Source organism: Perissodus microlepis, chromosome 7 (genome assembly GCF_051167445.1).
Source record: "Perissodus microlepis isolate ML-2025 ecotype Zambia chromosome 7, ASM5116744v1, whole genome shotgun sequence".
NCBI classification, from domain to species: Eukaryota; Metazoa; Chordata; class Actinopteri; order Cichliformes; family Cichlidae; genus Perissodus; species Perissodus microlepis.
In genome coordinates, this window is record NC_140467.1 from 36,794,011 (window position 1) to 36,804,572 (window position 10,562).

At 38.1% G+C, this 10,562-nt stretch overlaps 2 protein-coding genes across 3 annotated transcripts; one reads left to right on the forward strand and one right to left on the reverse strand.

Moving 5' to 3' along the window:
* The first annotated feature begins 1,418 nt into the window (after window positions 1-1,418).
* On the forward strand, window positions 1,419-5,148 carry LOC146383546 (katanin p60 ATPase-containing subunit A-like 2). The gene is made up of 8 exons (XM_084932459.1): window positions 1,419-1,493; window positions 1,577-1,700; window positions 2,424-2,501; window positions 2,582-2,700; window positions 3,584-3,671; window positions 4,033-4,134; window positions 4,472-4,696; window positions 5,060-5,148. The coding sequence occupies exons 1-8, from the start codon at window positions 1,419-1,421 to the stop codon at window positions 5,146-5,148; spliced, it is 900 nt and encodes a 299-aa protein (XP_084788585.1).
* On the reverse strand, window positions 3,273-9,618 carry hdhd2 (haloacid dehalogenase-like hydrolase domain containing 2). 2 transcript variants are annotated; one of them, XM_084934851.1, is made up of 9 exons: window positions 9,541-9,618; window positions 7,799-7,908; window positions 7,444-7,546; window positions 7,053-7,158; window positions 6,662-6,746; window positions 6,237-6,402; window positions 6,038-6,088; window positions 5,674-5,737; window positions 3,273-5,510 (listed from the first exon to the last, which is right to left on the reverse strand). In XM_084934851.1, the coding sequence occupies exons 1-9, from the start codon at window positions 9,550-9,552 to the stop codon at window positions 5,407-5,409; spliced, it is 801 nt and encodes a 266-aa protein (XP_084790977.1). In that variant the 5' UTR covers window positions 9,553-9,618; the 3' UTR covers window positions 3,273-5,406. The 2 variants fall into 2 exon arrangements, with proteins under 2 accessions (XP_084790977.1, XP_084790978.1); XM_084934852.1 differs by having other exon boundaries at window positions 9,508-9,594.
* Window positions 9,619-10,562: the final 944 nt, after the last annotated feature.

Below are 10,562 nucleotides of genomic sequence, written 5' to 3' on the forward strand. Positions count from 1 at the left end.
TTTTCTTTTTTATTATTTGAAAACAAAAAATATACAACCTAATACAATAAAACTTTGGTGACTGGTACTTTGAGTCAAACTACTATAGCATGACTATTTTCGATTTATCAGGATGTTCTGCGGAGAATAATTTCAAATCTTAAGTCTCTCCACTGTTGAAACATTAGCAGTGTTACTTGTGCAAATGAAACCAGAAGGTTATTTTTACTTGACTTTCAAAGCAGATTCTGCAGGATGTGTTCAACAGCATCTGGGAAACTGTCACATATCAGGTGGGGAGCTGGGCTTATTTTATTCTCATCGCCTTCTCTGTATTTACCTAAAACATAACAGGAGAGAAGATGGTTAGCAACAAGAAAAAAAATTATGACAGATGAAGTTGCAGTAAGGAATTATATTGGGAAGCAGGATGGGAATGCTAGTCTATCAGATTCCCCGCTGCTGGTTTAGCAATCAGATTCACAGTGACTGCCAGCAACCACTTGCAACCACACGGAGAATAATAATTTCCTCCTAGCAACCAGTGATTGCAAGCACTGTCTAGACCTGTTTGTCTAGGGCTTGACTAAATGACTTTTCAGTTTTCAAGCAGAATGCTCTTTTTCAGATTATTTTCAGTTTATTCATAATAATTCATAATAACGTCCTCTTCATTGTCTCTCTATTATGTTTTAACTGCATCTTCCTTTTTGTTTGATCCTATTCTCCCAAAAAACTGCATTAGCAGTGTGTATGCAATGAAATTGAATGCTTATTGCAGTGTAGAAGGCTCTCATTGTTCCTTCGGGTAACTCTGTGTCATTTATTCTATTCTTTCCTCCTTTTGTTTTCATTCTCTCACCTTATTTTCATTGGCACGCATGTCTTTCGACTCTTTTCTCACCTTCTTTTTTCCTTCTATGCAGCGTTTTTGTCTTTGTGCACATTGCCTTTCCTCTAAACTTTACTTTGAGACTGAGGAAGCAGAGTACTCGGAAATGTACTATTTTGTGTACTAAGTCAGTCACTCCTGTTTCTGTGCTTCATCACATTGCGAGTGTTGCAAGCAACACCTGACAGCCTCTATTCAGTCGTTTTATTTTACACATGTAATGGGATTTCTATACTGTTGCTTTCACAAGTGTGGTAGTTAGCCGTTGACCTAATAAGCTAAGTTCTGCATGCACTCATAGCCACATTTAAGTGGCGGCATCCACTAGTTGCCTAGAGACACCCTCAACTGGTTGATGTACACACACACACACACACACACACACACACACATTAATAAACAAGCCTGGGGAGAAGCTGATTTTATCTTAATTTGTTCTTTGGAATATAATGTAAAAATGTGAAAATCCTCCATATGATTCTTGCTGAATGTGTCCACTACAGAGTACCAGAGGGCTTTGTTTTGAATGAATTGATCTTTTGTATTAATGAAGGCCCAGGCTCTATCCATTTCCCTTACCCGATGTTTCATTCTAAAAGACACCTATTTACGCAACCGGGATGTGTGCGGGGGCCAATTTCTGGCTTATGTCTTCCACATGCATCACTCACTCTCTGTTGTGTGTGTGTGTATGTTTTTCCAAAGGACATCTATTTGCACAGCCCCAATGTGCAATGGGAGGACATCATCGGTCTGGAGGATGCCAAGCGATTAGTCAAAGAGGCCGTCGTTTATCCCATTAAGGTGCGGCCGCTACCCGAGCATGCTGGTATTTCAGCTCCGGTCGCCCATCTTCGATTCTGAATACATCTCTTTTAAAGGGCTTAAAGAGAAGGAGGGCAGTGGGGTCAGGCCAGTCTATTAGAGTGACATTAAATCTATACCTGGGATATTATGGTAACACAGATACAGAGATGGATAGGAAGACACATGTGGCATGCCATGTAGAATTTATTATACACAGCCACAATCACGCAATTTGTGCTTCTGCAAATAGATAAAAACCCGCACACACACAGAAATAGATGCACACACTTTTGTCATGATCGCCCAGACCTTTCTCATGGATATGATGACAACAAATCAGGTTGTCTGCATCCTCTTGACATTTACAGACGAAGATGAGGACTGATGTGTCCATCTCCTTGTATATATTCTGCTGGCCTGTTTTATTGAACATCGTCTCTCTGCCTTCCCACAATCCTAAACTTTTGCTTCCATTATTATTCATTCTCTGAGCTATAGGTCAGTTTGGTCATTTCAGCCAGCCTGTGTTTGCCACCTAAAATTTAAACTAATTTGTTGTGTGTGGTATTTGCAGCACTGATCAGCTATAAATCAGACTTATCAGGTTTCTTTGCACAGAGCTCAGTTTGCTATTGGTGTGCTGAAAATGGAAATACAATGTGTTCTCATACTGAGCTAGGATGTGATTTACTCAAGTTGTATCTATACTGTTTTATTCATGTTTCCCTCTCATTCTTTGACTCAGTCTCTCCTCCTCAGTATCCCCAACTCTTTACAGGCATCCTGTCGCCATGGAAGGGTTTACTGCTCTATGGTCCCCCTGGTAAGGACTCAAGTGCAGGATATTAAAAAATGTCAGGGGCTCACTATGAAAACGTACCTTACACTGCCTCACACACGCAGGTACAGGTAAGACGTTGCTGGCCAAGGCCGTAGCTACAGAGGGTAAGACAACCTTCTTCAACATCTCAGCTTCCAGCATTGTCAGCAAGTGGAGGGGAGACTCTGAGAAACTGGTCAGGGTAGGCTGTCAGCTATAGGAAGAATTTTACAAAAACATGTTTGTATACTATACTTTGTGTTTTGTGTTTAATTTTTTGAGGTCTGATTACACTGGTCAACACTGAAATTGTTACTGACCTAAAAAGGTCCTAATCTGTAGTGTCTTGGTGTGCTGAACACAAATATGAGCATGAAAATATTGTGTTTGCTCTCGTTTGGAAGATATTTTATATAGTTTTTTTCTATGTTTCACTGTGTACATTTATCCAGCAGGACTGTAACAACATCCTAAATAAGCATAGAATGATGTAATATTGCATCACATTGGATAATACCATCATGTACACATCATCCAGAGTTTATTCCATTATTTCCTGAAGCAATGCAGTACTACTGCCAGGCAGCTGCTGAAGTAAGCTGACATCAGCAGTGTACTATACAAAGCCTAGTTGGAAAATTTGAGAAATCTTTCAGACTTCATGGGATACAGCTTAAGCTACTGCCTCAAAAGTGTGTTAATACTGTGGACAATTTTTGCTATATTTGTGGGGAAATGACATTTGCCAACCAGAAGAAAGTATCACTTCTCAAGTGAAGAAGGCATATCGTCTTTACTTCGGATGCAAGATTGGCGATCAAGACAAGCCTTGGGCCCCGCATATATGCTATGCTACATGTACAACACAGCTTTCATAGTGGTTACACGGCATACATTCCGTGATGTAAACAATAAATATTGCAGATTACAAATAAACTAGAGCCAATTTTGCATTTTGACTGTCATATTCGTTTTGAGTACATAAAACTGATAAGAAATGACTCATTTTATTTCAGTAACATGACTTTTGTACAAATATGTTGACCGTGTATGTAGTGTAAATGATTTAATACATGTGTCTGCAGGTTCTATTTGAGCTGGCCAGGTACCACGTTCCATCCACCATCTTCCTGGATGAGCTTGAGTCAGTGATGGGCCAGAGGACAGCATGGGGTGACCTTAACCACTAAGTGCAGTAAAATGTAGATGTGCCACTGCTGCTGTCCACAAAAACTCTGTTCACTGCTTTCAGAGGTGAGCACGAGGGGAGTCGCAGGATAAAGACCGAGTTACTGGTTCAGATGGATGAGTCTTACCTCTTCACCAGCTCACCAAGCCATGACGTCTCACTGGCTGCCTCCTTTCAGCTGCACAGGAGGCATTGAGCTATGCACTGTACTGGAGTACGAAGCATTGGCAAAGGCGTTTAATCATTATGCTTCACATTTTTCAATTACCATTTGATTCCATGAAATTATATATGTTATCTAGAAGGAAATGTGTTCATTCACATGCTTCTGTGTTTTATTTCCAGGAGATGGAGGGCTACTCTGGCTCAGATATAAGATGGCATGTAAGGAAGCTGCCATGAGACCAGTTGGAAAAATCTTTGATGCTCTGGAGTCACATCAGGATGGTAGGACAACACACACACACACACACACACACACACACACACACACACAACCTGCAGCTGAATGTAGCTATAACAAATGAGCTGGTGGTAGAAACAGATCCCAACCCTCCCCTGTCTGCATTGGTGGGACTGATGTCGAAATAGTCACATTCTATAAGTATCTGGGAGTTCAACTGGATCACAAGCTGGAGTGGTCTGCCAGCAAGGATGCTTCCTACAAAAGGGGTCTGAGCTGGCTTTACTTTCTACGAAGCCTCAGATCCTTCAATGTATGCAGCAGGCTGCTCTATATGTTTTATCAGTCTTTTGCTGCGAGCACCATCTTTTTTTGCTGTAGCATGCTGGGGTGCAGGCATCAAAGCAAAGGATGCAAACAGACTGAAAAAATTCATCAGGGAGGCCGAGTCTGCTGCTGGCATGAAGCTTGCCACCCTGGAGGAGGTGATCAGTGACAGAATGCTGGCAAGACTGCTGGCAATCATGGACAATGACTCCCACCCCCTCCATAACACACTGGACAATCTGAAGAGCAGTTTCAGCAACAGGTTCCTTCAACCTCGCTGTCTGAGGGAAAGTTACAGGAGGTCGTTCCTTCCCGCTGCAATCAGACTCTTTAATTCATCCACTCGGGTCAGGTCCACAAATGTGGAACAGAATTAATCACACCTCAGTGCACCCTGTCACTTTTGTACACACGACACATATTTGCAAACATACTTGTCCTTTTATATTTATACTTATATCTCTATATTTATCTACCAGTATCTCTGTTTCTACACTCATTTTATATGAGTGCTTGTTGTATATTTGCTGCTATGACAACTCAATTTCCCTCTGGGATTAATAAAGTTTCTCTGATTCTGAAAGTCAAGATTGACCCCTACAACAGCCATCTTCTCTGTCTTACTTTGATTCTCTTTTACAGATGACACAGACATGCCCGCCATCCAACTGGAAACTGTAACAACGGCTGATTTCCTGAATGTGATTGAACACACCAAACACTCAGCATGAAACCTGATAGACAGATACACAGCCTGGGAGAGAGAGTACCAATCTGTCTGACACTAGAACAGCACAATTTAAAAAAAAATGCTGGTTGAATCATTTGTTTTCTTTTTATATTTTCTGAAAAAAAATATACAACCTAATACAACGAAACCTTTGTTATGGTGACTGGTACTTTGAGTCAAACTACTATAGCATGACTGTTGAAACATTAGCAGTGTTTATTTGTGCAAATGAAACTGGAAGCTTATTTTTACTTGGCGCTCAAAGCAGATTCTGCAGGATGTGTTCAACAGCATCTGGGAAACTGTCACATATCAGGTGGGGAGCTGGGCTTATTTTATTCTCATCGCCTTCTCTGTATTTACCTAAAACATAACAGGAGAGAAGATGGTTAGCAACAAGAAAAAAAAAAATTATGATAGATGAAGTAGCTAGAAATGTAGCTTCTAATAAAGACACCACAGTGGAAGAGAAAGCTGAAGGGATCAGCTGAAGATGAAATTAGAAGCTGACTGTTTCTCAGCTCACCAGTTCTGACAAGAATACCCAACATTCCTGAATTTTGAGCCCCGCCTACATCATCTCTGGCATCCTGTTGGAGAAAACAAACAAACAAACAAAAAAAGCACAGACCTACTTTTAGTAAATTGTGAGGGTGTTAATCAGTCACAGGCTGGTGAAGAAATACATATCACAGGGCCACTCAGTGTAAAGACCACCATTTTATTTTAATGTTACCACTAGGAAGAAAAAAAAGATTTTTTAAAATTAGTATATCTTGTAAGAGGTACTAAAACTGTCAACAGCAACAATAACATTACAATAAATGGTTATACTGTATACAAGAGAAAGCCAAAAACTCACTTTCTGTCAAAAATGATAATGTACTTACATCGCCTATCATGACAGCTTCACTGGGGCTACATCCTAAATCAGACAGAGCCTATTTGAAGAAATGAGAAGAGGCTTCAATGGTTGTTAGTACCATTGTATAGATGCTATAATGTCAAGTAAGTATCTGACGTGTCTGTTATAAAATCAACAATTGTCTTATTATATGAGGAAAAATAAAATCAAAATAAATTCCACACCTGTGTAAAAAATGTCTTTTCAGGCTTTCCAACTACAGTAGCTTTACAGTCGGTGGCATACTCCAGTCCCGTCACGAAAGGCCCGGGTCCGAGGGCCAAACCATCCTTACGTTTGTAGTAGCGAGCCTTATGGATGGCGATGAGAGGAGCTCCATCCAGAATCATTCTTGAAAGAAATACACATTTAAAACAATGACATTTTAGAAAGCAAAATCACAAACACCAAGTTTATTATATGGTCTCATTTTTCAAGAAATAAGACATAACTGCACAAATATGCCCAAATAAAACGCTTGCTTTGCTACTACTGTATATCAAAAATAATAATAATACAAAGTATCTGATATTTTTGAGTAAAAATATCAGACACACTGAAGATTTTGCTGATATATATGTCAGCTGCTAAACTTGACCAAGTTTAACACCTGAAAGCCTTGTTGAGTGTGGAGTAGTTGAAGTGATCAGGAGCAAGTCCAATGACGACAGCATTCGGCTCTGACGTCTCAATCCCTGCAAAAGGAAGAAAAAATATATAACTGGAGGTTTTTTAATAAATTATTATTCATCTATATAATTTTATAGTAACTGCTAAAGAGATATAGATTTATGAATTCTTTGTGCTTGATTTTTAACAAAATGCTTGTAGACAATTAGAATTTTTTATAAAGCTATAATGTCTTAAACATAAATAGTTTATCCTATTTGGTTACTGAAACAAATGATAAGTAAAACAACATAAATTCAGGTCTACCTCTCTGTCACTCACACACACACACACACACACACACACACCACCACACACTCTCAACTTCGTACCAGTGAAATCTTCCAGGGCGCTGTCTTCCACCAGCAGCAGGGGTCTGTGTTGTTTCTGCTCTAACAAACTCCTTGCTGCACTCAGAGAAGTGAAGATCTCATTTTCCTGTACAGTAAAGGTCATTTTTCAAGATCACATAAGGCAGCACTCTCGAGGTCAAAATGGCATCACAGTCCTTTCAGTTTGTTGATTTATTAAGTAAATCACCAGTTTTGCTTTTCTTCGCCTAATTTTGACTTCTGCACTAACATTCTTTTCATCACTTTACTTTTGGGAAAAAACAGACATTACAAAACAAGATCACAGTGGTTCCCCTTCTAAAGGTCATTTTGATTTCTTTTGGTACTGCAGTAAAAGTTTCTGCTATAAGAAAGGGTGTGGCTATTTCACCTGGAGGTTAAAATTGAGGCGTTGCAGCCTTTCAAATAAGATCCTCTTACTCTCCTTGGTTGTGTTGGTCACAAACTTGACAGCTACAGACGCCTGCCGTAACCTGATAATGCACAAAAACACAAAAGAAAACATCTAGCAATTCAAACCATGTTTACAATTCATAGCACTCTATCACAGGAAAAGAACTGATCTAAGATAAAGCTATGCAGCAAGCACAAGACAGAAAAAGGTTTTTGAGTAGTGTTCAAGTAATATAAAAAAATAATTTTCAGTCTTTCTTTTCATTCATAGAGTAACATCCTGACTCTCAATGCGCCATTTTAGGTCTGATTTTTTCCCTCCTGCCATCTACCTGTTAAGGGCATCCTGCGCCCCGGGCACTGCTGTGTCTTCTATATGCAGAGTTCCACTCAGGTCAATGAGCACAGCCTTCAGCGCTCGTCTGCCTGCCATCCTGGAGGCCTGCACAGGAAAGAAAGGCAATGATGTCACGAGAAGTCATTTTCTTAATAAATTAATCTGTTATTTTCGTAAGGAAACACTAAAAATTGCAATATAAGGTGAATGATATTCTGTAATCTAAATTTATCTACATTTATTCAGATTTACAGAAAAAATAGTAGTATTTACAAAGTCAGAACTGGGGAATTTGGGACATTTCCTTTTTGTTGTTGCTTAAACTAATGATCAAAATCCTCTTTACAGTGTTTTCACTTGTTGTGAACTAATCTGAAAGAGCACAAATACAGGATGTTCTTAACATTTTAGATAACACATTAGATAAGACCTGTTTGGAACGCAGTATCTGATTACGATTTCTAAACCGCTACATATGACCATCGTCCACTGTAAATGGAGCTTTAGTTGGTTTTTTAAAAAAAAGCTTATTCTTTGATAACAATTTATTATTTTGGAGATTATATGTTTATAATCATAATTCACAGTGGTGGTGGCAGAATCTGTCAGATTACCGGCCAAACTGAGAGGATTACTCACCAGTTTCTGTTATGGGTTTCTGCCGAGAATGCAGATTTATGGATCTGTAGGTATTTGATTTCAGGCTATGAGTCCCTATTATTTAGACATACTTGGATTTGCGTCGTGTAGTTATCAGTGCAAGGGTACAATTAATGCTCTTAATACCCACCTAAAACCACACACACACACACAAACGCAGAGCGTGTAAGGCTATGTATCTAACATCTGCAGTCATCTCTACAGACAACAGAAAAAATACTTAACTGTCAAGAAAGTGCTAGGATAAAAATAATAAACCTGGTTTATGTGTGTGGTAAAGGTACTAAATCATAACCTAAAGATGTAACTTAACAGGCTTGACAAGTCTCTTACATTCAGGCCTGATGTATTGTACAACATTACTCCACTTTGTATGTTTATTTAATATCTGGCACACTTGTAGCGTGTGTACAGTGAAGTGGGAAATAGGCAGGAAAAGAATAAAATCTAACACATATTCGTATCTCGTACACATTTGTCGTTCCATATTTAAAGCTTTCAGCACTTACTAATTGTACTAAACATTGTAATGGCTGGTTTTTGAGAAAAGGTGTATAAACTGATGTGTCTGTTTGACAACTTTAATGTGTACTATCCGTATGATAATTGAATCGAATAAAAGCATACATAAAACTGTTAATACATCTTTGAATAGAATTCGCATTAAAACGTCTCATGACAAAACTTTGAAGCAAAAACAGGTTTGGTCCTTGGGAGATAGACAAAAACACAAGGGGGGAAGGGTTTTTTTCGAAAGCTATTTAGTATTTTAAATAATATTTCTGAACCACTCTTTCAAAAACCGGGTTTACATGCTGTATCAGGAGAGGTGTAATATACACAATAACAATAAATAAGCTTTAGTATTTTGTGCATGAATTATTTTCAAACTCATTGTGATGAGACAGAAAATGGTTCCAATGTGTTCGGAATTATATACATGGCACAATAATTTAAAAAACCTTTATTATTCATTCCCAAATGAGAGAATGAATAATAAAAGTTTCCATTTATATAAAAGGTACAAAAGCGCTAAAAACTGACCTACTGAGAGCGTAAAGAGCCAGTACAGCTAACCTTCAACAGCATCAGCAGCAACCCTCCTACTTCCTGTTGACGTTTTCTTCTTCGTAGATTTAAAACGGGTTTGTTATGTGGTCACTGCTGACCCCTGCAGCTCAAATGAAGTACAGGATTATATTTTCAAAACAGAAAAAAACTTGTGTTCTACATTTTTGTGGAGAAAAAAATATATCTTAGTACCATATGTTTAATATCACTCTCTCTTGTCAATATCAATCTCTTTTTGTTATTATAACTTATATTTTTTCAATTTCTATATCTGTAATCAGTTAAGAGGGTTATCCTTAACCACTTAATCACTCATTAGAATAATAAAAAACATATGTGTCCCATCACACTAACAAGTAACAGATGTATCGCATTAGTGGGTCGCTCAGTGCATTCGGATAGATTTAATATGGTGGGAGGTATTAACGCAGCGATAAAGACCTTCTCTCTACAGGATGCCAGAGGCCGCTGATCAAATCCTCTTTGCATGTTACCTCCACATAGTGAATAACAACTGTTGTTTTTTTAGCTTTCTGGTTTTATTTTTTGCATAAATATTTTGAAGCGCACATGATAGATGTGGAAAACATGAAAACATAAGCTAATCTCACAATGTAAATGTATTAATTCAGTACAATGTCTTAAGGTCCTTCCAACAAAAACACAACTTTAACGTGTTGATCTGTTTCTGATTTTAATTCTGGTTTATTTTCAGTAGCTCTTTCTTTTTACACTTCCTCTGGCTCTTGCTATTGCTCTGTTGTTATTAAATTATAATTTCACCTGTAACACCTGTAGCCTTCTCTCTTCCCTGCACTTTTTTTCCATCTAATATGTATTTTAAAAACTGTAATCAGTGATTTGATCTGTGTTGTATTTTGTTTTTCTTTAAACTCTGTTCTATATATTCTGTATTGTTTCACAGAATGTGTATTTTTCCATTTTAGCTACTGTAAATTATATTCAATATGAATACTTTTCAAATTAAACTCTAAAGTAAGCACGACTCACCACAATTCTCTCAAAAA